At 38.9% G+C, this 27,631-nt stretch overlaps 1 protein-coding gene across 1 annotated transcript in view; it reads right to left on the bottom strand.

Moving 5' to 3' along the window:
• GLUD1 (glutamate dehydrogenase 1) overlaps positions 1 to 27,631 on the bottom strand; it is a 51,996-nt gene that overhangs the window by 7,167 nt on the left and 17,198 nt on the right. The window contains exons 3-9 of the mRNA XM_036926536.2: positions 27,155 to 27,210; positions 26,283 to 26,346; positions 22,084 to 22,178; positions 10,595 to 10,774; positions 9,751 to 9,888; positions 9,424 to 9,561; positions 8,921 to 9,001 (exon numbers count right to left, since the gene is read on the bottom strand). Of these exons, the coding sequence (XP_036782431.1) occupies positions 8,921 to 9,001; positions 9,424 to 9,561; positions 9,751 to 9,888; positions 10,595 to 10,774; positions 22,084 to 22,178; positions 26,283 to 26,346; positions 27,155 to 27,210 (752 nt within the window). The remainder of the gene's footprint in view (positions 1 to 8,920; positions 9,002 to 9,423; positions 9,562 to 9,750; positions 9,889 to 10,594; positions 10,775 to 22,083; positions 22,179 to 26,282; positions 26,347 to 27,154; positions 27,211 to 27,631) is intronic.

The following is a 27,631-nucleotide window of genomic DNA, read 5'->3' as shown; positions in this document are numbered from 1 at the left end:
AATACAGGAGCTCAACTTACATAACAAAGCAGATTTAGTTTTAAACTTCCTATACATCTTAGATAGTATCAGGAATTTCGCACTCACATTTCACAAGTCCCCTTCCCAATTTTTTTGGTTTATTAATCAATTTTGGTTAGTCTCCTCTCCACCCAAACAGTTCTCAGACAAAATTATTTGCCCCTTAGCTCCCGGATGGATTGTCCACAGCATGTCTCACCAGAAGATTAGCATTCCCTCTCCCACTACCTAAGGACAGTCTATTCCAGTTGATTTGAATTTCTTATGTGCTTTCAGCAAAAGGGATTCTTCAAAGTGTTTCACAAGCCTATATACTAACTTCTAAATTCCAATAACCTTTTGGTATAAACTCCATGCTTATCTAGTGAAAAACCCAAGTACCTGTTCTTCCTGTTAGCTTTCTGCATAATGCAGCAGGGACATTTGCAACACATGAGGTTAGTAATCATAGAGAAATCTCAGAATGTAAATTAGAATAGCATTTCTAGCACAATACACATTTCTGCAACTGGACTCTTAAAGAAGGCTAAATACACACTCAAGAAAGAGCCTGAGAGCTGGAGCCAAGATAGCGGCGTGAGTAGAACAGCGGAAATCTCCTCCCAAAACCACATATATCTATGAAAATATAACAAAGACAACTCTTCCTAGAATAAAGACCAGAAGACACAGGACACCATCCAGACCACATCCACACCTGCGAGAACCCAGTGCCTTGTAAAGGGGGTAAGACACAAGCCCCGGCCCCCCGGGACCTGAACGCCCCTCCCCCCAGCTCCCAGCGGGAGAAGAGTAGGCAGAGCGGGAGGGAGACGGAGCACATGACTGCTGAACACCCAGCCCCAGCCATCCGGGCCAGAGCGCAGACACAGTGCGTGCCCAGGGCCCTGGATACTAGGGAAATAGGGCAGCAAGAACAGTGAGCGGGTAAAGGAGGCCTGGCGCCGGAGGACATAAGAAAAGCGAGCGGTCATTTTTTTTCTTTTTTTTTTTTGCTGTTTTGTTTTGGCGAGCCCTTTTTGGAAGTCTTAAAGGGATAGGGACCCCAATACTAGGGAAACAGGGCAGCAAGACCGGTGAGCAGATGCCTGAGGCTGGCACCAGAGAATAAAGAAAAACGAGTGGCCATTTTTAATTTATATTTTTATTTTTTTAATTTAAAAAATTTTTAATTTACTTTTTATTTTTTATTTTTACTTTTTTTTTGTGGTCGTTGTTTTCTTTTGGCGGGTGCTTTTTGGAAGTCTTAAAGGGGCAGGGCGGGACACTTAATCCAGAGGTAGCGAATCCAGGGATCTCTGGGCACCCTAACCCCCAGGCTGCAGGGAGCAGGGAGGCCCCTTATGGAGATAAATAGCCTCCAGGCCACTCCCGCTCCAGCGCGACTCTACCATTTTGGAGCAGCTGCCTGAGCCAGGCCACGCCCACAGCAACAGTGGAGATTAACTCCATAGCAGCCGGGCAGGAAGCAGAAACCCTGTCTGCGCGCAGCTGCGCAGCACAAGCCACTAGAGGTCGCTGTTCTCCGAGGAGAGGAGGGCCACAAACCAACAAGAAAGGAAGTCCTTCCAGCCGTCACTCGTCCCAGCTCTGCAAACTATTCCTATCACCATGAAAAGGCAAAGCTACAGGCAGACAAAGATAACAGAGACAACACCAGAGAAGGAGACAGACCTAACCAGTCTTCCTGACAAAGAATTCAAAATAAGAATCATAAACATGCTGACAGAGATGCAGAGAAATACGCAAGAAAAATGGGATGAAGTCCGGAAAGAGATCACAGATGCCAGAAAGGAGATCGCAGAAATGAAACAAACTCTGGAAGGGTTTATAAGCAGAATGGATAGGATGCAAGAGGCCATTGATGGAATTGAAACCAGAGAACAGGAACGCATAGAAGCTGATGCAGAGAGAGATAAAAGGATCTACAGGAATGAAACAATGTTAAGAGAATTGTGTGACCAATCCAAAAGGAATAATATCCGTATTATGGGGGTACCAGAAGAAGAAGAGAGAGGAAAAGGGATGGAAAGTATCTTAGAAGAAATAATTGCTGAAAACTTCCCCAAACTGGGGGAGGAAATAATCAAACAGACCACGGAAATACACAGAACCCCCAACAGAAAGGATCCAAGGAGGACAACACCAAGACACATAATAATTAAAATGGCAAAGATCAAGGACAAGGAAAGAGTTTTAAAGGCAGCTAGAGAGAAAAAGGTCACCTATAAAGGAAAACCCATCACGCTAACATCAGACTTCTTGACAGAAACCTTACAGGCCAGAAGAGAATGGCATGACATATTAAATGCAATGAAACAGAAGGGCCTTGAACCAAGGATACTGTATCCAGCACGACTATCATTCAAATATGACGGTGGGATTAAACAATTCCCAGACAAACAAAAGCTGAGGGAATTTGCTTCCCACAAACCACCTCTACAGGACATCTTACAGGGACTGCTCTAGATGGGAGCACTCCTAGAAAGAGCACAGCACAAAACACCCAACATATGAAGAATCGAGGAGGAGGAATAAGAAGGGAGAGAAGAAAAGAATCTCCAGACAGTGTATATAACAGCTCAATAAGCGAGCTAAGTTAGGCAGTAAGATACTAAAGAGGCTAACCTTGAACCTTTGGTAACCACGAATTTAAAACCTGCAATGGCAATAAGTACATATCTTTCAATAGTCACCCTAAATGTTAATGGACTGAATGCACCAATCAAAAGACACAGAGTAATAGAATGGATAAAAAAGCAAGACACATCTATATGCTGCTTACAAGAAACTCACCTCAAACCCAAAGACATGTACAGACTAAAAGCCAAGGGATGGAAAAACATTTCAGGCAAATAACAGCGAGAAGAAAGCAGGGGTTGCAGTACTAATATCAGACAAAATAGACTTCAAAACAAAGAAAGTAACAAGAGATAAAGAAGGACACTACATAATGATAAAGGGCTCAGTCCAACAAGAGGATATAACCATTCTAAATATATATGCACCCAACACAGGAGCCCCAGCATATGTGAAACAAACACTAACAGAACTAAAGGGGGAAATAGACTGCAATGCATTCATTCTAGGAGACTGCAACACACCACTCACCCCAAAGGATAGATCCACCAGTCAGAAAATAAGTAAGGACATGGAAGCACTGAACAACACAGTAGTGCAGATGGACCTAATAGACATCTATAGAACTCTACATCCAAAAGCAACAGGATATACATTCTTCTCAAGTGCACATGGAACATTCTCCAGAATAGACCACATACTAGGCCACAAAAAGAGCCTCAGAAAATTCCAAAAGATTGAAATCCTACCAACCAACTTTTCAGACCACAAAGGCATAAAACTAGAAATAAACTGTACAAAGAAGCAAAAAGGCTCACAAACACATGGAGGCTTAACAACACACTCCTAAATAATCAATGGATCAATGACCAAATCAAAATGGAGATCCAGCAATATATGGAAACAAATGACAACAACAACACTAAGCCCCAACTTCTGTGGGACACAGCAAAAGCAGTCTTAAGAGGAAAGTATATAGCAATCCAAGCATATTTAAAAAAGGAAGAGCAATCCCAAATGAATGGTCTAATGTCACAATTATCGAAATTGGAAAAAGAAGAACAGATGAGGCCTAAGGTCAGCAGAAGCATGGACATAATAAAGATCAGAGAAGAAATAAATAAAATTGAGAAGAATAAAACAATAGCAAAAATCAATGAAACCAAGAGCTGGTTCTTCGAGAAAATAAACAAAATAGATAAGCCTCTAGCCAGACTTATTAAGAAGAGAGTCAACACAAATCAACAGGATCAGAAACGAGAAAGGAAAAATCACGACGGACCCCACAGAAATACAAAGAATTATTAGAGAATACTATGAAAACCTATATGCTAACAAGCTGGGAAACCTAGGAGAAATGGACAACTTCCTAGAAAAATGCAACCTTCCATGATTGACCCAGAAAGAAACAGAAAATCTAAACAGACCAATTACCAGCAACGAAATTGAAGCGGTAATCAAACAACGACCAAAGAACAAAACCCCCGGGCCAGATGGATTTACCTCAGAATTTTATCAGACATACAGGGAAGACATAATACCCATTCTCCTTAAAGTTTTCCAAAAAATAGAGGAGGAGGGGATACTCCAAAACTCATTCTATGAAGCTAACATCACCCTAATACCAAAACCAGGCAAAGACCCCACCAAAAACGAAAACTACAGACCAATATCCCTGATGAACGTAGATGCAAAAATACTCAACAAAATATTAGCAAACCGAATTCAAAAATACATCAAAACGATCATACACCATGACCAAGTGCGATTCATCCCAGGGATGCAAGGATGGTACAACATTCAGAAGTCCATCAACATCATCCACCACATCAACAAAAAGAAAGACAAAAACCACATGATCATCTCCATAGATGCTGAAAAAGCATTTGACAAAGTTCAACATCCATTCATGATAAAAACTCTCAGCAAAAATGGGAATAGAGGGCAAGTACCTCAACATAATAAAGGCCATCTATGATAAACCCACAGACAACATTATATTGAACAGCAAGAAGCTGAAAGCATTTCCTCTGAGATCGGGAACAAGACAGGGATGCCCACTCTCCCCACTGTTATTTAACATAGTACTGGAGGTCCTAGCCACGGCAATCAGACAAAACAAAAAAATACAAGGAATTCAGATTGGTAAAGAAGAAGTTAAACTGTCACTATTTGCAGATGACATGATACTGTACATAAAAAACCCTAAAGACTCCACCCCAAAACTACTACAACTGATATCGGAATACAGCAAAGTTGCAGGATACAAAATCAACACACACAAATCTGTGGCTTTCCTATACACTAGCAATGAACCAACAGAAAGAGAAATCAGGAAAACAACTCCATTCACAATTGCATCAAAAAAAATAAAATACCTAGGAATAAACCTAACCAAAGAAGTGAAAGACTTATACTCTGAAAACTACAAGTCACTCTTAAGAGACATTAAAGGGGACACTAACAGATGGAAACTCATCCCATGCTCGTGGCTAGGAAGAATTAATATTGTCAAAATAGCCATCCTGCCCAAAGCAATATACAAATTTGATGCAATCCCTATGAAACTACCAGCAACAATCTTCAATGAACTAGAACAAATAATTCTAAAATTCATATGGAAACACCAAAGACCCCGAATAGCCAAAGTAATCCTGAGAAAGAAGAATAAAGTAGGGGGGATCTCACTCCCCAACTTCAAGCTCTACTATAAAGGCATAGTAATCAAGACAATTTGGTACTGGCACAAGAACAGAGCCACAGACCAATGGAACAGACTAGAGAATCCAGACATTAACCCCGACATATATGGTCAATTAATATTTGATAAAGGAGCCATGGACATACAATGGCGAAATGACAGTCTCTTCAACAGGTGGTGCTGGCAAAACTGGACAGCTACATGTAGGAGAATGAAACTGGACCATTGTCTAACCCCATATACAAAAGTAAACTCAAAATGGATCAAAGACCTGAATGTAAGCCATGAAACCATTAAACTCTTGGAAGAAAACATAGGCGAAAACCTCTTAGACATAAACATGAGTGACCTCTTCTTGAACATATCTCCCCGGGCAAGGAAAACAACAGCAAAAATGAGTAAGTGGGACTATATTAAGCTGAAAAGCTTCTGTACAGCAAAAGACACCATCAATAGAACAAGAAGGATCCCTACAGTATGGGAGAATATATTTGAAAATGACACATCCGATAAAGGCTTGACGTCCAGAATATATAAGGAGCTCACACACCTCAACAAACAAAAAACAAATAACCCAATTAAAAAATGGGCAGAGGAACTGAACAGACAGTTCTCCAAAACAGAAATACAGATGGCCAACAGACACATGAAAAGATGCTCCACATCGCTAATTATCAGAGAAATGCAAATTAAAACTACAATGAGGTATCACCTCACACCAGTAAGGATGGCTGTCATCCAAAAGACAAACAACAACAAATGTTGGCGAGGCTGTGGAGAAAGGGGAACCCTCCTACACTGCTGGTGGGAATGTAAATTAGTTCAACCATTGTGGAAAGCAGTATGGAGGTACATCAAAATGCTCAAAACAGACTTACCATTTGACCCAGGAATTCCACTCCTAGGAATTTACCCTAAGAACGCAGCAATCAAGTTTGAGAAAGACAGATGCACCCCTATGTTTATTGCAGCACTATTTACAATAGCCAAGAATTGGAAGCAACCTAAATGTCCATCGATAGATGAATGGATAAAGAAGATGTGGTACATATACACAATGGAATACTACTCAGCCATAAGAAAAGGGCAAATCCTACCATTTGCAGCAACATGGATGGAGCTGGAGGGTATTATGCTCAGTGAAACAAGCCAAGCGGAGAAAGAGAAATACCAAAAGATTTCACTTATCTGTGGAATATAAGAACAAAACAGCAGCAGAATCACAGAACTCAAGAATGGACTAACAGGTACCAAAGGTAAAGGGACTGGGGAGGATGGGTGGGTAGGGAGGGATAAGAGGGGTGGAGTAGAAGGGGGGCATTAAGATTAGCATGCATGGTGGGGTGGGAGAAAGGGGAAGGCTGTACAACACAAAGAAGGCAAGTAGTGATTCTACATTTGCTATGCTGATGGACAGTGACTGTAAACGGGTTTATAGGGGGGACCTGGTATAGGGGAGAGCCTAGTAAACATAATATTCGTCATGTAAGTGTACATTAATGACACACACACACACACACACACAAAAAGGCAGTTCCTGTGTGGAGACCTCCAATGAGTTCTACACAAGGGTGTAAAGGGCATATAAAAGTGTAGGCAAAGGGTCTGTTTGTGTTTATACAGAGGATCAAAGCCTTATTGGGCTACCCCGAAAATGAACTAAGATACGATATGAAAAAGAACTTCCAACATCAGCACTCTCTGGAAGACTCATGCCAGAAGATGATCATCAAAAAACCCCAACAAAGATCCACGCACTGCTACAGCTGTAGATGCACTCATCCCACCGGTTCCTGGACTTGCCATGGGAATGAAGAAGGAGATATCTAAGCTGGCCTGTGCATTCAGTAAAACGACAAATTTGAGTGGATCTATACTGTTGGAACTCAACCAAGAATTAGGAGAAGTGCAAATTGTAGTGCTCCAAAATCTTACAACTACAGACTATTTACTGTTAAAAGAACATATGGGATGTGAACAGTCCCCAGGAATGGGTTGTTTTAATTTGTCTGATTTCTCTCAGACTGTTTAAGTTCAGTTGGACAATATCCACCATATCATAGATAAGTTTTCACAAATGCCTAAGGTGCCTAACTGGTTTTCTTGGTTTCACTGGAGATGGCTGGTAATTACAGGTATGCTTTGGTTATGTAACTATACTCCTATTATGTTAATGTGTGTGCGCAATTTAATTAGTAGTTTAAAACCTATACATGCTGAAGTTACTCTACAAGAAGATATGTCAAAGAAATAATCAATCTTCCCATGTTTTCTTCCGCCTGCTACTTCTATAGCTTTTCTTCTTCCTTCCTAATTACAACCCTTAAATATAATTTGTGCCTCATATCAAATTTACCTAGTATCATAATTCTTCCAAGTGGTAAAGATACCTCAAGACAAATACTGGGCGTAGAAGCCACAGGGCATAAATATGCAAAGAAGTAAAAAGCTAACCTTTTCAAACAATAAGGCTTCTCTCTCACTTACCAACTTCACATTTCCCTGTATGGCCCTGGAAGATGCTGGTTAGCCAGAGACAGGTAAGATTCCTCAAGGGAGGAACAACCTAAGACAGGCACAGTCGCAGGGGGGCCATCAGGTGAGAAATTGGGGATCAACAGAGGTGAGGCTTAGAACCTCACCCCCCCTTTTCTGAGAGAAATCTGCATACGTGGATGTTTTATTGCCCTGGTCTAGCTTGGATTAACACATAGTCTACAGGCACACACCTGATCATCTACATTTGCTCTCTTACAACACTAAACTATGTTTTCTACCTTTATCTTGTATCTACCTACCACTTCAGCATTTTATTAAAAATAATAATAATAAAGAGAGAAATGTGGTAGCCACATATAAATCAAGTATAAAAACCAAATGACTATTCATATTTGAACTGTTTATAGTTCATAATGCATGAGCAAAACCAAAAGTTTCTGTGATGACTGCCCTTGTACTGCTCACCGTGTAACTTATTCAATATGTAAGAATTTGTTCTCCATGTAAGAACTTGTTCGTTATGCTTCAGAAGATTGGAGACTGACGAAAATTAGGCTTGGGGTGGTTAATGATTGTGCATTGAGCATTGACTCCTCTATACAGAATTTTATTGTTGTTAACAACCATTTGATCAATAAATATGAGAGATACCCTCACACACACACAAAAAATACACACTTCCAATTGTAAAATAAATAAGTAACCGGGATGTAATGTATAGCATAAGGAATATAGTCAAAATATGGAAACAACCTTGTATTGTTATAGCTGGTACCTAGAATTATCATGTAGATAAATGTTGAATCACTGTGTTGTACACCTGAAACTAATGTAATGTAATACTGTGTGTCAACTACCCTTCAATAAAAAACAATTATCTACAAAAAAAAAAGAAAGCCTGAAAGTTGGGAGAGAATGTTCACGTCAAAGTGAAAACTAACAGGCTGAGAAGATTAGTACAATACTAACTATGCTTCTACTTTATTTTCTTAGAAGCAAAATAAAGATGAAGAATTCATTACAGTTTGGGAAACCAACAATCTCCCTCCCTCCAATTCCTTGCAAAAGACAATTATTATTCCAAGCACATGTGAAACCAGGCAAACATAGATGACTTACTGGAATAACCATAATGTTCCTCTCCAGGAAAATCTTATCAGCTTCTGGAGTTGTCGGTCCGTTGGCACCTTCAGCAATGATCTGCAAGACAGTCAGGAACATACAGAATTGCAATTACACCACCAAATCCCCTCCACTCCCACCCAAGAGATGTGTGTATATGGGCAGGGAGCTGTGCAGAGAAGTGTAATTCCAGTTTACATTAAGTTAATAAGAGTTATTTTTCTCTATGAAGTATATAAAAGTATTTTTCACCTTTCTATTTCCCTAACTACTTTTTGGAAGTTTGGTTGAAGAGGAAACCCACAGTGATGGTTGCACAGCTCTGTGAATATACTAAAAGCAATTAAATTGTACACTTGGGTGACTTGTATGGTATGTGAATTAAATCCCAATAGGGCTGTAAAAAAAGAGAAGCAGCAATGTGGTTAGAGCTTCCCTCTGACAAGCTTTCAGCCGGTCCACAGTGGTAAGGCTGGGCGCAGTCCCCACCATACTCTCACCTTGGCTCTGACTCTGGGTGCATTGGACTTGGTCAGCTGCTTCTCACTAGCAGCAGGGATCAGTATATCACAGTCGGCCTCCAAGATGCTCCCTTCATAGACCTTTGCCTTGGGGAAGCCAAGGATTGATCCATGTTGCTGCAATTCATGGAAAATCACAATTAATTAACCAAAGGTTAGATGTTTATGTTTAGTGCCTATAATGAAGACTCATTTATTAAGGGCTCTTTATATTTTAAAAAATAAGCAATGGAAACAGATTTCAGTAAGACTTACTTCAATTTAATGTTCAGGTAATCAAACCATCCAGATACTAGATTAACATACCAGTTTGAAGTCTTCTAGTTCCTTTGGGTCAATACCATCTGGATTCCATATGCTCCCATCAGATTCACCAACACCAACACATTTAGCACCAAAACGATGTAAATATCTCATAGAGTGCAGGCCCACATTCCCAAATCCCTATGAGGGATAATTACACAAGACAAAAATCAAAGTCCTAGTACAGATGGTAAAAGTCATATCCTCACCAATAGACATTCTGTTAAGAAGTACCAATCAAAAAAAAAAAAGTACTAAGTGGCTTCTCTTTATAATTTCTGTTTTAGAATGTGGTGCCTAGCCCTTTGTTCTCTATGATGAAGAGTTCTGAAGTTCAGTTAGGTGCAGCCCAGTTGCCTAGCGAAGAAATGGCTGTGGCGCCAACCACACCACCCTGGACTTCAGTCCTTGAAGACCAGATGTCCTATGGTTGTAACTGGTCACTAAAAGGGAGTAAAATGAGCTCTATTTTAAAGAAATACTCAACTTAATTTAGATTCCTCTGAGTAAAATAATCAAATACCAAGCAAATTCTTCCTGAAAGTTGAAATCTGGATCATTATGCAAACTTCCTGTATACTCTATATACCCATATTAGACTAAGAGCCTTCCCTTAATGCAATTTCGACATAAGTATTGACCAAAAAAGAAGTTGGTGATAGTTTCCTTCGTATTTAGTAACATGAATCATACCAAAGTTCAAAAAGTAAAGGATATATTACTCTGAAAACATACCTTCTAAAACTTGAGAGATTCAAAAGACTCAAATTTTAAAATTTGTAAGTCTAAAATCTTTGATAAACTTATATGCATATCAATTATACTTTACGAAGGCAAACATTTTTACCTGAACAACAAATGTTTTATCTCCAAATCCTGGTGTCATTCCTAAAATACTCATGTAAGAAGCTTCATTGATGAAGTTTTCAATCCCATGAAAAACTCCCCGGCCAGTAGCAGAGATTCGTCCATGGATTCCTCCCTGACTGATGGGCTTACCAGTAACACAGGCATGGGCATTAATATCCTACAAGAAAAAGCCAAAAGTTAGAAGATGAAACGTCAAGGTCAATTTCTATAATGAACAAATACAGTGAAGGATTAAAGTCGAAACACATTTTCATTTAATGAACACGCTCATTAACGTTTAAGGTACGCTTTTTACTAACAGGGATAGGAGTCATGCTTTCAGATTTCTGTTCCTAGAAAATTGATAATAAAGTAGTTTACATTTCCTGATGGGAGAAACAGGGAGTTTAGGAATTTAACATCAAGTAAGTAAAAATAACAGTGTCACAAAGTAGAGACAGTTTAGCTTAAAACTATTATTCCTTCAAGTATTTAAGCCCTAAGTCAGGGTATACATCCTATTTGTAAGCGTCTTAACATCTATCATAAGACCGGAGGCAGGTCGATGTTCTGGGGATTCAAGATGGCGGCATGAGAGGTGAGACAAAGAACTCCTCCAAAAACCACATATATTACGAAAATATAGTTAATACAACTAATCCTGAAAGAGCAACAGGAAAGAAGGCTGCACCAGACTCAATACACCTGGAGAACAGAGCAGACCTCACGAAACGGGGTAACATAACAAAGCCTTGACCTGGTGGGACCCAAGCCCTTCCCCCATCCCAGCTCACCCATAGGAGGAAGAGAAATGGAGCAGGGAGGGGGTGGAAGCCTAGGACTGCTGAACACCTAGCCCTGGAAATCTGCTATGGGAGCACAAACCCACATTGCATGGTGCTCTGGAGATTAGTGGGGTTGGAAAGCTAAGACAGGTGGACTACTTGGGGAGACTGAGATTCCAGTTGTTTGTGGAGGACAGGGTTGCTCTGGGGCAGAGGAAAGTTAGGTGGTCTGAGAGGCTTCCTAGCAGAGAGAGGGCTGCTGAAGGGGCGGGGTTTGCAAGAAGCTTGCTGCACAGGAGAAGGGATAGGTGGACAAGGTTGTCTGGGCGCGCTCTGCCCAGGTTGGGAACTTTCAGGAGCTTCAGGCACCCCATCCCCCTAGCTGGCTACTCAGCTCAGAGGCCCCTCACTGTGATATGCAGCCTGCTGCGCATTCCTCCTGGACTGACAGCACCGGCTTGCAAATGGGCAGTCCCTACTCTGGTGTCAGGCCAGCCAGAGGAAAGCCCCACCTATGGCATCTACAGAAACACAGAAGCTTACCACCTGTGTGCTGGCCCACTGGTTCTGACAGTGGAGACAGACAATGCAGCCAGGAAACAGGAAACAGCTCTTTCCTCCACCCAAGCACCAGTGCCACTGCCCTGCGACCCCTGACATCACTCCAGGGGCTGAACAGTTCGAGACTAGAGCTTCTGGGCACTAGAGAGCACCACATACAAATATGAAATGTCAAAGGAACCTGATTCAGACCAAAATCTCACAAACACCAGAAAAAGGCCCAAATGAAACAGAACTCACCAATCTTCCTGAAAGTGAGTTCAAAATAAAAATCATAAAAATGCTCATTGAAGTACAGAAAAATATTCAAGAACTCAGGAACGAATTTAGGACAGAGATTCAATCATTAAGAAATTCCATATCAGAAATTAAACATACAATGGAGGGATTTAAAAGCAGATTACATGTAGTACAAGAGATGGTAAATGGAACAGAAATTAGAGAAGAGGAATACAAAGAAGCTGAGGCACAGAGAGAAAAAAGGATCTCTAAGAATGAAAGAATATTAAGAGAACTGTGTAACCAATCCAAATGGAAAATGTTTGCATTATAGGGGAACCAGAAGAAGAAGAGAGAGAGAAAAAGGGAAGGAAAGTGTCATTGAGGAGGTAATAGATAAAAACTTCACCAATCTGGGTAAGGAGATAGTCTCTCAGGCCATGGAGGTGCACAGATGTCCCAATACAAGAGACCCAAGGAAGACAAAACCAAGACATATAATAATTAAAATAGCAAAGATAAAAGACAAGGACAGAGTATTAAAAGCAGCCAGAGAGAGAAAAAAGATCACCCACAAAGGAAAACCCATCAGGCTATCATCAGACTTCTCAGCAGAAACCTCACAGGCCAGAAGGGAATGGCATGATATATTCAATGCAATGACACAGAAGGGCCTCAAACCAAGAATACTGTATCCAGCAAGATTATCATTTAAATTTGAAGGAGGGATTAAACAATTCCCAGATAAGCTAAAGTTGAGGGAATTTACCTCCCACAAACCATCTCTACAATGTATTCTAAAGGGACTGCTTTAGATGGAAGTATTCCTAAGGCTAAATAGCTGTCACCAGGGGAAATAAAACCACAGCAAAGTAAAGCAATTAATTACTAAGCAGATGCAAAATCAAATCAATTACCCCCAAAGCCAATCAAGGGATAGACAAAGAGTACAGAATATGATACCTAATATATAAAGAATGGAGAAGGAAGAAAAAGGAGGAAAAAGAAAAAAGCACCTTTAGGTTGTGTTCGTAATAGCATACTGAGTTAAGTTAGACTGTTAGATAGTAAGGAAGTTACCCTTGAACCTTTGGTAATCACGAATCTAAAGCAGTGGCAATAAGTACATACCTATTGATAATCACAGTCTGAATGCACCAATCAAAAGACATAGAGTCACTGAATGGATAAAAAAACAAGACCCATCTATATGCTGCCTACAAGAGACTCACTTCAAACCCAAAGACATACACAGAATAAAAGTGAAGGGATGGAAAAAGATATTTCATGCAACAAATAGGGAGAAAAAAGCAGGAGTTGCAGTACTTGTACCGGATAAAATAGACTTCAAAACAAAGAAAGTCACAACAGACGAAGAAGGACATTACATAATGATAAAGGAGTCAGTCCAACAAGAGGATATAACCATTATAAATATCTATGCACCCAACACAGGATCACCTACATATGTGAAACAAATAAATACTAACAGAATTAAAGGGGGAAATAGAATGCAATGCATTCATTTTAGGAGACTTCAACACACCACTCACTCCAAAGGACAGACCAACCAGACAGAAAATAAGTAAAGAGGCAGAGGCCCTGAACAACACATTAGAACAGATGGACTTAATGGACATCTACAGAACACTCCATCCAAAAGCAACAGGATACACATTCTTCTCAAGTGCACAAGGAACATTTTCAAGAATAGATCATATACTAGGCCACAAAAAAAGCCTCAGTAAATTTAAAAAGACTGAAATTGTACCAACCAGTTTCTCAGACCACAAAGGTATGAAACCAGAAATGAATTACACAAAGAAAATGAAAAAGCCCACAAACACATGGAGGCTTATGACATGCTATTAAATAATCAATGGATCAATGACCAAATAAAAACAGAGATCAAGCAAAATATGGAGACAAATGACAGCAATTATTCAACACCACAAAATCTGTGGGATGCAGCAAAGGCATGATAAGAGGGAAGTGTACTGCAATACAGGCCTACCTCAGGAAAGAAGAACAATCTCATATAAACAGTCTAAACTCACAATTAACCAAACTAGAAAGAACAAATGAGACCCCAAGTCAGTAGAAGGAGGGACATAATAAAGATTAGAGCAGAAATAAATCAAGAAGAATAAAACAATAGAATCAATGAAAGCAAGAGCTGGTTCTTCGAGAAAATAAAACAGATAAACCCCTAGCCAGATTTATCAAAAAAAAAAAAGAGTCGACACACATAAACACCATCAGAAATGAGAAAGGAAAAATCACTACAGACACCACAGAAATACAAAGAATTACAAGAGAATACTATGAAAAATTATATGCTAACAAACTGGATAACCTAGAAGAAATGGACAACTTTCTAGAAAAATACAACCTTCCAAGGCTGACCCAGGAAGAAACAGAAAATCTGAATAGACTAATTACCAGCAACAAAATTGAACTGGTAATCAAAAACCTACCTAAGAATAAAACTCCTGGACCAGATGGTTTCACGGCTGAATTTTATCAGACATTTAGTGAAGACCTAATACCCATCCTCTTTAAAGTTTTCCAAAAAGTAGAAGGGGAGGCAATACTCCCAAACTCATTCTACAAGGCCAGCATCACTCTAATACCAAAACCAGGCAAGGACACCACAAAAAAGAAAATTACAGACCAATATCCCTGAAAACCATAGATGCAAAAATACTCAACAAAATATTAGCAAAGCAAATTCAAAAATACATCAAAAAGATCATCCATCATGATCAAGAAGGATTTATTCCAGGGATGCAAGGATGGTACAATATTCTAAAATCTATCAACATCATCCACCACATTAACTAAAAGAAGGACAAAAACCACATAATCATCTCCATACATGCCGAAAAAACATCCGACAAAATTCAACATCCATTCATGATAAAAACTCTCAACAAAATGGGTACAGAGGGCAAGTACCTCAACATAATAAAGGCCACATATGACAAACCCACAGTGAACATTATACTTACCAGCGAGAAGCTGAAAACTTTCCCTTCAAGATCAGGAAAAAGACAAGGATGCCCACTCTCTCCACTACTATTCAACATAGTTCTGGAGGTCCTAGACTTGGGAATCATACAACACAAAGAAATAAAAGGCATCCCGACTGGCAAGGAAGAAGTTAAACTGTCCCTGTTTGCAGATGACATGATATTGTCATAAAAACCCTAAAGAATCCACTCCAAAACTACTAGATCTAATATCTGAAATCAGCAAAGTTGTAGGATATAAAATGAATACACAGAAATCTGTTGCATTCCTATACAGTAATGATGAACTAGGAGAAAGAGAAATCAGGATATGCAATTGCATCAAAAAGAATAAAATACCTAGGAATAAATCTAACCAAGGAAGTGAAAGACTGATACTCTGAAAACTAAAGACACTTATGAGAGAAATTAAAGAAGATACCAATAAATGGAAACAAATCCTGTGGTCATGGATAGGAAGAATTATTATTGTCAAAATGGCCATCCTGCCTAAAGCAATCTACAGATTCAATACAATCCCTATCAAAATACCAATAGCATTCTTCAACAAACTGGAGCAAATAGTTCTAAAATTCATATTGTACCACAAAAGACCCCAAATAGCCAAAGCAATCCTGAGAAGGAAAAATAAAGTTGGGGGGATTATGTCTCCCAACTTCAAGCTCTCCTACACAGCCACAGTAATCAAGACAATTTGGTACTGGCACAAGAACAGACCCACGGACCAATGGAACAGACCAGAGATTCTAGATATAAACCGAAGCATATACGGTCAATTAATATACGATAAAGGAACCATGAATATACAATGGGTAAATGACAGCCTGCCTTTTCAACAGCTGGTGTTGGCACAACTGGGTAGTTACATGCAAGAGAAATGAAATCGGATCATTGTCTAACCCATACACAAAAGTAAACTCAAAATGGATCAAAGATCTGAATGTAAGTCATGAAACCATAAAACTCTTAGAAGACAACACAGGCAAAAATCTCCTGAATATAAACATGAGCAACTTTTTCCTGAACGCATCTCTTCAGGCAAGGGAAACAAAAGCAAAAATAAACAAATGGGACTACATCATGCTGAAAAGCTTCTTTCTGTATGGCAAAAGACAACATCAGTAGAACAAAAGGCATCACAGTATGGGAGAATATATTTGTTAATGACATATCTGACAAGGGGTTAACATCCAAAATATATAAAGAACTCACATGCTTCAACACCCAAAAAGCAAATAACCCTATTAAAAAATGGGCAGAGTATATGAATAGACAATTCTCCAAAGAAGAATTTCAGATGGCCAACAGGTACATAAAAATACACTCCACATTGCTAATTATCAGGGAAATGCAAATTAAAACCACAGTGAGATATCATTTCACACCAGTTAGGATGGCCAACATAGAAAAGACTAGGAACAACAAATGCTGGCAAGGATGCGGAGAAAGGGGAACCCTCCTACACTGCTGGTGGGAATGGAAACTAGTTCAGCCATTGTGGAAAGCAGTATGGAGGTTCCTCAAAAAACTAAAAATAGAAATACCATTTGACCCAGGAATTCCACTCCTAAGAATTTACCCTAAGAATGCAGAAGCCCAGTTTCAAAAAGACCTACGCACCCCTGTTTATCGCAGCACTATTTACAATAGCCAAGGAATGGATGCAACCTCAGTGTCCATCAATGGATGAATGGATAAAGAAGATGTGATACATATACACAATGGAATATTGTTTAGCCATAAGAAGAAAACAAATCCTACCATTTGCAACAACATGGATGGAGCTAAAGGGTATTATGCTCAGTGAAATAAGCCAGGCAGAGAACTACAAGTACCAAATGATTTCACTCTTCTGCGGAGTATAAGAACAAAGCAAAAACTGAAGGAACAAAACAGCAGCAGACTCACAGAACCCAAAAATGGACTAACAGTTACCAAAGGGAAAGGGACTGGGGAGGGTGGGTGGGAAGGCAGGGATAAGGGGGATAAGGGGCATTATGATTAGCACATATAACATGGTGGAGGAGGGGGGCCATGGGGAAGGCAGTATAACACAGAGAAGACAAGTAGTGACTCTATAGCATCTTACTATGCTGATTAATGGGGTATGTGGTGGGGGCTTGATATTGGGGGGAATCTGGTATCCACAATGTTGCTGATGTGACTGCATATGAATGATACCAAAAAAAAAAAAGCATAGTAGATATGCTTATTTCTCTTTCACTTTTTTATTGTTTTTAGAGAATTCTTCTGCCATTAAACATCACTCTCTTTTAAGGTAATGTACCATATCTGCATTTGATACTATATTGAGATTGATGAAATTAATCTTTAAATTTACAACTGCTCTTGAGAAAGGAAGTTTTCTTGTATCTATAAAAGTATGATCACTAAACACAGAGCTACAGTGTGCCAGGCCCATTACTAAGCATTTTCACACTTTGATATTTCATTAATGCGTAAATTACCTTGTGAAGTAATTTTATTATCTCATTTCACAGACTACTTAGAATAGAAGTTCTAGCTTTTTATTTCTCAGCAACAGAATCCAGCAGAAATGGTTGGTTAGGCTTGTTTTTTGACAGTTACCCTCAGTCAAGAGTAATAACAACCATCTTAAGGCACAATAACAAAAATGTAAAGTAAAGCTATTGAAGGATAATATCCTTTGAAAAAATTACTGAACCTTAACTTCCACTCCTTAAATTCTTCAGTTTTGTTGATCTTCCAATCACTGAAATAGTCAAAGTTATTTTCAAGACAAGTAGAATTGAAATCAGCTCTTCTCTTTGGTTAATGTTTTTTTCCAGGATGTCTAAAAATACCAGAAATTTTATAAAAACCAAGCCTTCTTTGTTAATTAGACAACTAAAAAAGAGGATTGGTTGCAGCCACAAAGAAGTTACCAAACACATATATATGCAGTATGGCACAGAGAAGACAAGTAGTGATTCTATAGCATCTTATTACACTGCTGGACAGTGACTGTAATGGGGTGTGTGGTGGGGTGGGGACTTGATAATGGGGGGAATCTAGTAAACACAATGTTGCTCATGTGATTGAATATTAATGATACCAAAATAAGAAAAATAAATAAATAAAATCTAAAGAAGCATCAAAAAAAAAAAAAAAAAAGACCAGAGGCATGTTACCAAAACAGAGCCTAAGAAAGGAAGAGGCATTATGGTATTCTTGGATGGGAAGACTCAAGTGTTGTAAAGACATTCTTCCACCAAGCTAGAAATTCAATAAAATGCCATTTAAAAAAAAGAACTTTAAAAAATAATACTCATTAAACTCAAGTTCACCTAAAAGAGTAACAAAAGTATCTAAAAAAAAAAAAGACTATGAGATACCTAAGGTGTTTGCAGGATAATTTGGGCCACATATCAAAATAAAAGTACCCACTACCCAGAAATCCCACTTCCAGGGATTCCATTTGTTGTGTATTTAGTTTGTAGTAAATATTTGGTGTTTGAGTTAAACTGACAATTTTCATATCTTTTTGTTCAGAAACAAGTATAATTAAAAAAACAAGAAAGGGGCTTAGGAGGGTTTCTCTGCTAAGGCTTCAAATATATTATAAACGGAAGCAGCCAGAACAGTGTGGAATAGACAAATCAATCAGTGGGACAGGAGAAACTAGAAATAGTTCTTTCATATATAGAAAATCAGTAACAAAATGAAGGAAGCATTTAAAAATTAGTGGCAGAAGTGTGCGCTATTTAATAAGCTTGTTGAGGCAATTTGCTACCCATGTGAAATGAGAAAATGCCTTACTTCACACCATGTCCCCTCCCCACAATGTATGTTCTAGCTGGATGAGTTATAAAGTAACCTGGTCTTTACCTGTATTGTTAAATAGTTTACAGAAATTATAATTGTATTAGTTGAACAATTACCAACAAAACTAAAAGTTAAAAAAAAAAAAAGGCAGTCTAATAAGGTGATTTACAGAATTAGTAGTTTTCCCACAGCCTTCTTCATGAATAATGAACACTTATGAATACAGAATTGCACACCTAGTGCCAAATGCTTTTAAACAGTGAAAATGCAAATGCTGGAGCTGACAGCAATCCTGTCTGAAGTCAGGCATGGTGCCAGGTGCCGAGTGCCCCAGGATACCTAATTGTCCTGGAAGCTGAGGGAAAACACTCTTCCTATTCTCCCCTCAACGCCTGCACTTCTGGGTGGCGCTGGACGAAAGGTGCTGTGTGTTCAGGTTCCCACCTGGAAGTAAGTAACAAACTGTGGCTCCCTTACCTTAGGTCCCGGTTTTGGATTTCCTGTCATTTTAAGAAGAAAAGACTTTTACCAGGATAGTCTAAGGTTTGCCTGGCAGGGCCTCAAAGACTTTCTTTTGCTTCACCACTGGTAATGAACTATGCGTAACAACATGCTGCCTACTACTTGGCACTATGCAATGTAATGACTTGCTGAAAAAGAATGAGAGACCATACCCAGAGCTCACTGAACATAAAAAGGTGACATGGCAAAGCATCCTATTTTGGGAATAGCAGTCAAAACTGAAATTCTTTTAAGTGTTTCCTGCTGCTGTTTTACTTTAGGGGACTTGTGCAATTTCCTTGATGTAGTACTGGTATTTAATTAATTTTTGTACATACTGAAGGCTGGGTACACTTCTAAGAGCATTATATTATTATTAATTTAATCCTCACGGCTGTCTCATGACATAGGTGCTATTATTACTGTCATTTTACATATGAGGAAACTGAGGCAGACACAGCTCAAGGCACTTGCCACAGGTCCTGGAGGTGGTGTTTGAAGGAGCCAGCTCTAGAATCCAGGCTCTCTGCCCATGCTCCCCACTACGACAGAAATGACTCCCCACTCACACCTCAGGAAATGAGACTGATGTCTAAAAGCCTCCTCTGGATTCTGCAGCCCCTCTTCCTCCTTCTCAAAGGAAGAATGGGTCCTCCTCTTCTCCAATGCTGACTTTTTCACTACAGACCTTAAAAGGGACTTTCATCAGGCCTTTACCGACCTCAGGAGACTCACTGTATCAACAATATCCCCTATCTCTCTCCCATCGTCTATCACTCACACTGATGGATCTGTGGCCTCCAGCCAATCAACATGCTAAACAGCAAAAAAATCCTGTCTCTCTGGCCAAGGGCCACCTTTCAAGTTGTCTTCCCTCTGCTTCTCTCCAGTGCCGTTTTTCTCAAGTGAAGGCTACTTTCATGCCTGACCTCCCTCTCTTAACATCCTTGCAGCCTGGCTCCACCTCACTATCCAACATACTCTAGGTGCTGAACTGTTCTCTCCTCAGAACCCCTCCCCCAACACCCACAGTCTGGAGCTCTCAGTGCTTCCTGCCTTACAACTGCCTGCCTCCCCCTAAATCACTCTGTAGTCTATCCATTTCTCTTTGGCTCTAGGACAGGCCAGTATCGCCCCTCTTCTGGGCTCCCGAATTCCTTCCCTACTGCACTGAGTGAAGCTCAGAATGCACATGCAGCTGTGCCACACACCAGCCTATAATTCACACTGAACCAGCTTCTCTGACTTCAGGACAAATACTGAAGTCCCTGCTGTCTTACCTACAGGGTGATCAACAGGCCCGATCTTCCTCTCCTGGCCTCTCTTAAGCCCTTTTCTCTTTCTATTTCTGCCCTGGCTAAGATAGTCTTCCCTCAGTCTCTTGAATTCATCTCTTTTGCACTCTAGGCCCTTTTCCCAGGGCTTCTTTCTGCCTCCCAACGGTCGCTCCCATACCTTCCACTAGCTGACGTCTACTCATCTTTCAGAGTGCAGACCAGAAGGTTACATCTTCCAGGAGGCCTTTTCTGAATTTACCTCCAAATCCTTGGTCAGGACCCTGTTACTCTTTTTCATAGTATGAGAACTCCTAGCATTTATCCTAACTGTATCGAACACTTTGCATGTAGTAGGTACTCCATATATATCTTTAAAATCAGTTTATATTTAAAATAGTTTTTCAAGTCCCTTTCTGTTCTTACCCTTTAAATGTTTGTTTTTCAAGGTTCCATCCCCTTGAAGGACAGAATGTAGTTTTTCTCCTTGTGTATTAGTGGCATTGCTTCTAAGTAGAGCTCCCCGCTGAACCCCTCCTGGTTCTCTCTGACTCCATCTTGTCCTTTTTCTTTGTAACACATCCAGCCCAGTCCTGCCCACTCTGTCAGGCACTGATGCTTCTCTCAGCCCTTTGGGCTCCTGGGCCATGAGGACAGACACTGACCCCAACTGAAGGTCATCTCTGCTCCCATCCAGCCAAGCGCACACCCCACTGTCCCCTAAGGCAAGTTGGGACGGAGGGCTCCCCTTTGACTAGCAAGTAAAACCAAAACACTAGGGCTTGACTATTTTTGTTGTTCTTCTATTACCTTTCTAAACAGGCCTTATTGTCAGACAATCTGAGCTCTACTGTTTTTCCTCTTATCCCCCAAATCTGTGTGTTTAAGTTCTGCTTATTTTTAAAGCTCAGATACCTCTTTCAGGCAGCCTTCTTTCAGACACCATACCTCTCTGCCATTGTATTATACTGTCTCCATACTTTATCTGCTTCTGTATCTTAGCTCCTCTGCAAATGAAAGCTCTTTGAGGGAAGAAAGAGAAAGAATGCTTCTATGTCTTACAATGTGTCCTGACCTGTAGGTAACCTGTTTTGGAGAGTCCCATCCCAGGGCTCAGGATAGGGTGGCATGTAAGCAAGAGCTCAACCACATTCACTATATTTATGATTTATGAACAGAGATACTGAAGTAAAATATATGCAAATCAAGATATGATTAAAAGTGGGGAGAAAAACCCAGTGAATTCTGCCCTTCAAGATATACACAATTTAACTGTTATTTCTTGCAGATAGCAAATGAAGCCCCTCAGGGATGTTTGTGGGTACTCACATAGTGCCCTATGGTGCTAGCATACGTGTCAGCAATCCAGGACATCTCCCGCTCGCCCGTGCTCATGTCTGGGGCAGGCACATCAACACCAGGACCTATGGCACAGGGAAAGGGCATTGCCCAGTTTTTAAGATAAACTTATCTCAAACACGTAGATCCTTGTAATTCTCTATAATAACCAAGCTACCATGGTTAGAAAACTTTATTTTTCACCTAGGTAACTAATTGAAGTCATAGAAACAATCACTTCATGTTTCACTGAAAATTTATATACAATGTTTTTACTTGCTATATGTTTGGAAATCAGCTATGCGTTACAGATACAAGGCTTCTGAGTGTGCGAGCATAGGCCAATCAGTTTAGCCTCTCTTGATTTCAGTTTCTTGAACTGCAATAAGAGATAACAGTACCATCTTGCCCTACATATGGAGGACTGCTGTGGTTAGGGAGTGTACGTGTATGGGGCTGCACGATAACATACTACTTCCTGCAGGTGTAAGCCCCATGGTAATTTCACCCATGCAGAATGTTGCTTTGACCCATTATTCAAAGCTTACTCAGTGTACATAACACTTTAGGCCTTGGCTTTCAATTCTAAGGACTTGAAACAGCAAATTCAAAAATTTGAGGAGGATAAGAAGTTAGCTCACAGACACCAACAAATACCAGTGACAACAGTAATACTAATGACCACAGTGAGATCTCTGATAAAAGTTTAAATTAAATGATGCCTACTCAAATCTGTAAAGACAGGAATATACAGACATACACCCAAAAAAATAGTAACAATAAAAACAACCTAATTATCTAGTGGGTCAAGTAAATAAAATATGGTATTTCTACACAATGAAATACTATGCAACCATATAAAGGGAGAATTGATACCAACCTAAACGACTTGGAATCATTACCATAACATAACATATGGAAAAAAACAGGTCTCATATAATATGTATAATATATTCCCATTTACATAAAATTTTCTCTCTAAATATACATGAATGATACCTATTTACATTATTTCATGTGTATATACATGTACAGAGGTTTGCAAAAAGACACACAAGCTTGGCCACTATGTTTGGATTTCAGCCTTGTTTATAACTTTCTATAGTTTCAACTGTGTAATATAAGTGCATAATCTTTTAAGAGGAAAAACAACTTTAAAAACAGTTAAACTTTTAAGTCTCCCAGATAAATAAAGTTCTTTCTAAGGGATGTACTCCAGTTCTTTCTACAGTTTTTACTTTTGAACTGGCAGGGTAAGGTACATTTTAGTATTTTTCTATGCTTCAGGGGCACAGCTCCTATATAATGTACTTCTTTGTACAGGCTGTGGTATGATGGACACAGGGCTGGTGTGAGACTGGCTGGTGTAAAATGGTCAAGGTTTACCCTGTACACCCCTGGCCCATCCCCACCCGATCTGTAACCCTATGCCTTCATGCCCTGTCTCCTCAGCATCTTATAAATCCTCATGAGGTCTAACCTCTCCAAACCCACTCTCACCCCACACAACTCTCCTGTGCAGAAGGACCAAGATAAAATTAAGCTGGATGTACTCTAGACATGGGCAATAAATACAACATTCTGGCATCATTCTCTGACAAACGGGTTGTACTATTCCCATTTGCTCAGAATCCCCATTCCTTTAGCATGACATACTTTATCTGAAGGTTTGTACAGATGTTTAATTACATTGCTTTTCTCCTAAGGTATTAATGGCAAATTGCTCCTGAATCCTTCCATAGGTACCTACAAAAGTATTACACTTGTTTAGCATTATCAAGTGCTAAATAACCTTGTTACCTCGAATAATAATTCCAACTGGAGAAGGGGTATTATTAGCAAGCAGCAAGTTTGAGGTATAGTTTATAAATCAGAAATGTACAATAATAATTTGCTTCTCAAAAACATCAGTCCAGACATGCTAAGGTGAGGCAGCTTACAGAGAACAGGTCTGAAGGCCCATTTTTTAAAAACAGATAACTTCCCTCAGGAAAGTTAAAATGCCATCACTGAATCCCATAATAGTATAAATAAGATGAAAAACTGGCTAAAAAACACAACTCCTCTAATACAACACGAGCATTTGGTGTATGTGGGTATAGAGCATGTAAAGGATGGAGACATCAAGTTATTACAGCAACATCACAGTTTACAAAGGTGACTATCTAAACTCTCACAACAGAATTAACATTGAACTTCCATAGACTTAAAAAAAAAAAAAAAGATGGAACATTTCTCAACTCATTCTATGAGGCCAGTATTACCTTGATATCAAAGATCTCGTAAGAAAATACCACAGATCAACATCCCTTAGAACAGCATCAGAAAGAATAGAACATTCATGAATAAACATTAACAGAAGTAGTGTATTAAGACTTGTATGCTGAAAACTACAAAGCATCATAGAAGAAATTTAAGACTAAACAAATGGAAAAACAGTCAGTGTGGTTAAGATGGCATCACCCTACAAACTGGTCTAAAACAATGCAATCCCCATCATAATTCTGCTGACTTTTCTGCAAGAATTGAAAAGCCAGTCCTAAACTCACACAACGTGATACACAACATACTCAAGCTCAGGTTTAACTCACAATCTGAAACCCTCTTCGGAAAGGGAAGTTAGAAAGTAACATAAATGACACCAATCCCAAAGGTTTGCTCAAGACTACCTCCGTGCCCTGGAGGGAGAGAAGGAGCACCTTCCGTCTTCCTCTTGTGCTGCAGAGCTTTCTGGGCCCATCTGTCAGCTGAGATGCAGTGTGGGTTAGTGAGACTTTTGAACATAAGTAAAGAAGTCAAATTGCTAGTGTTTAAAGTTTTCAGTGTTTCAGTGAATCATTTTTTAAACTTTGGAACTAAAAGGTACTTGTCAAGATAAAATTAAGCTGGATGTACTCTAGATATGGGCAATAAATACAACTAAATAAAGTTTGAGACCACTCAAGGCTATAAATATGTTTGAGATTTTAACTAAGAGGAAACAAGATATAAAAAATTATGAAAGCTATCACTAAGTTTAACATGACTCTAATTAACCAAATCTCAGAATCAGTAGACATTTCCTGTGGAGGCAGTCAACTCATATTAACTAGAGCTCCCCTGTACTGTACTAGCAAATTGCACAGTAGAACTGAAGGAGTTATGCAAGATCAAAATGTGTTTTAATGATGAAAGGCCAAATCTAATAAAGTTCTAGCGTTACTTATACTTATTTTCATATTAGTTTATTTCATGCCTTTTTTCCTCCTATAAAGGGCCAAATTTCAGAAAAAGATATTTTAAGTTCATAGGAACTTGTCAACAGTGGGGAGAATACTGAGAAAGAAAAAACACAGGGGCAGGAAAATGAGAAAAAGTAGGTTTTCTTTCCTATTTTACTGAGTCTTTATATTAAAAGGGCAAACATTCTATTAAATAATTTTATTTATTAAAACAAATTAGAATCCTAGAACAAGAAATTACAGAATGACTTAATTTGCTTGAAAAGCATTAGATGACAAATGTTTATACATCACAGAAAACAATACTCACATCTCCCATAAAGTATACGACACAGATAATAACAGTATGAGACAAAAACACCCAGCGAGTGCAGATCGGTACCCTCAGGAATTTAGTCTGTTTGGCAAAAGCTCCTCCTAACAAACACGAGAAGCAGCAGGAATCCCCACAGTCAGCCAGTGATGGCCGAGTGAGTCATCAGCAGGAGCCTCCCCACCTCCCAGCCTGGGCCCACAGCTTTACACGAATAGGCCACAGCTTCCAATTCTAAAAGGCATCAGATTTCTCACTGCTTTCAGAGCAACAGAATTACTATTGTAAAACTGCTTTGTACATATTTAAAAAGTGTTAATAATACAGATATTATTTAGTTCCTAAAATCTTTCTGTATGTTACATTATTGTACAATGCTGCTGTATTGATCAAAAACCTTTACTATGTCTGTACAAGAAGAGGAGGAAGTGACTGCTCCTGGTGCTCGCACTGCATATTGAGAACCTGGACCTTTTCTATTAGAGATGTGTCATAAATTGGCCCAGGTATGTTCACTATATTGATTATGGAATTGTTTCTCAAAGTAAAACGGCAACTCTATCCACACACATACAGATAAGAGCAGGAGTTTAAATGAAGACAATTACTTTTTAGATGTTTCCACTCAATGTGGAGACCTATATGGCAGTACGTACCAATAAAGCCCTTCTTTGCCAACTCCATGGTGAACCTCCTTGTGATTTTTTCCAATTCATTATCCTGTAAAGGAAAAAGTGAAAACAAAACAATAAAAAAAATTTGATAGAAAACCCGCCTGTGGAGACAGAACAGGTGCATCAATTTCTATTTATAGGACACTTTCACCTATCTTCTTGTGTTAATCCTAAGAACAGCTCATATACTAGACATTTCCATTTTAAAGACAAGAAATGAGAAACAACAGATGGTAGAAGTAGGACTCAAATCCCAATTCCCGTTCTTTGTGTATTCATATAGGACCCTATGAGCAATCCCTATGGTATTTTCTCATTTAAATAGCAAATTTTAAAAAGAATAAAATCACATATATAATATTTGTATATTATTATTTTGGTACTACATATAGATGTTAATTTGGTTCTATAAAGCACAGTAACAACTAACTTAAATTAACTTGGAACTGATAGGATAAACAATAAGATTTTTACCAAATTAGTTAAGACATTTTCACTAGAATCTTGAGATCCCAACATAAAAATTCCAGATTAGAGTAATATATACTATATTTATATGTAGTATGTAATATTTATTTATATATATTATGGCAACATAAACATGGATATAAGTGTATGAAGATATTAATTACCTTTTAACCAAATACCCTTTAGAAAATGAAAAAGGACATGATGTTAGGGAGGTAACCTTTTATATGGCAAAACTCCTAATGAGTTAATTATCTACTTGTTTTTCCATTCCTTTTGAAAACAATAGGGAACACTAATCTCATTGGTTTGGGGAAACACAGAAGCCCAGTGATTGCAAGTCCTTTGTAAATGTGCATATGCACAGATGTCACTTTGATACTTACCGTATAGTTCTTGGGATTAATCTTAACACCAGCTTTGGCACCCCCAAATGGTACATCTGAAAAAGCAGGTGAAAGTTATCAATATAAAGGATAAAAAATTTAAAAAGGCAGAAAGCACTACATAATATTATAAAATGTGTGACACTTTAAACTTTACTCTCAGAAAATTCAAAAAACAAACTCACAATGACCTCTTCTAAACTGTTGTACTTTAAAATTCCAGTGAACAGAAATTACAAGGCTAGGCAAGTTATAAGGTATATTTAATCAGTGTGCTTTACTGCTTCTATAATATAATAGCATATTTATTTTCCTTCTAGTATTATTTGGTCTTATTTACAGAGTGGAGATTTAAACAAAGACTACACTTAAAGAAAATCTAATTCGTTCTTCTAAGAAGTTTGCCATAAAAAAAAAAGACCAAAACTTAATTAAGAACAATTGAAAATAACATAAGCCTTAAACTGTACAACTTGA

The sequence above is a fragment of the Manis pentadactyla genome, chromosome 8, assembly GCF_030020395.1.
Source record: "Manis pentadactyla isolate mManPen7 chromosome 8, mManPen7.hap1, whole genome shotgun sequence".
Classification (NCBI taxonomy): Eukaryota; Metazoa; Chordata; class Mammalia; order Pholidota; family Manidae; genus Manis; species Manis pentadactyla.
This window is presented reverse-complemented; position numbering and strand designations above follow the sequence as displayed.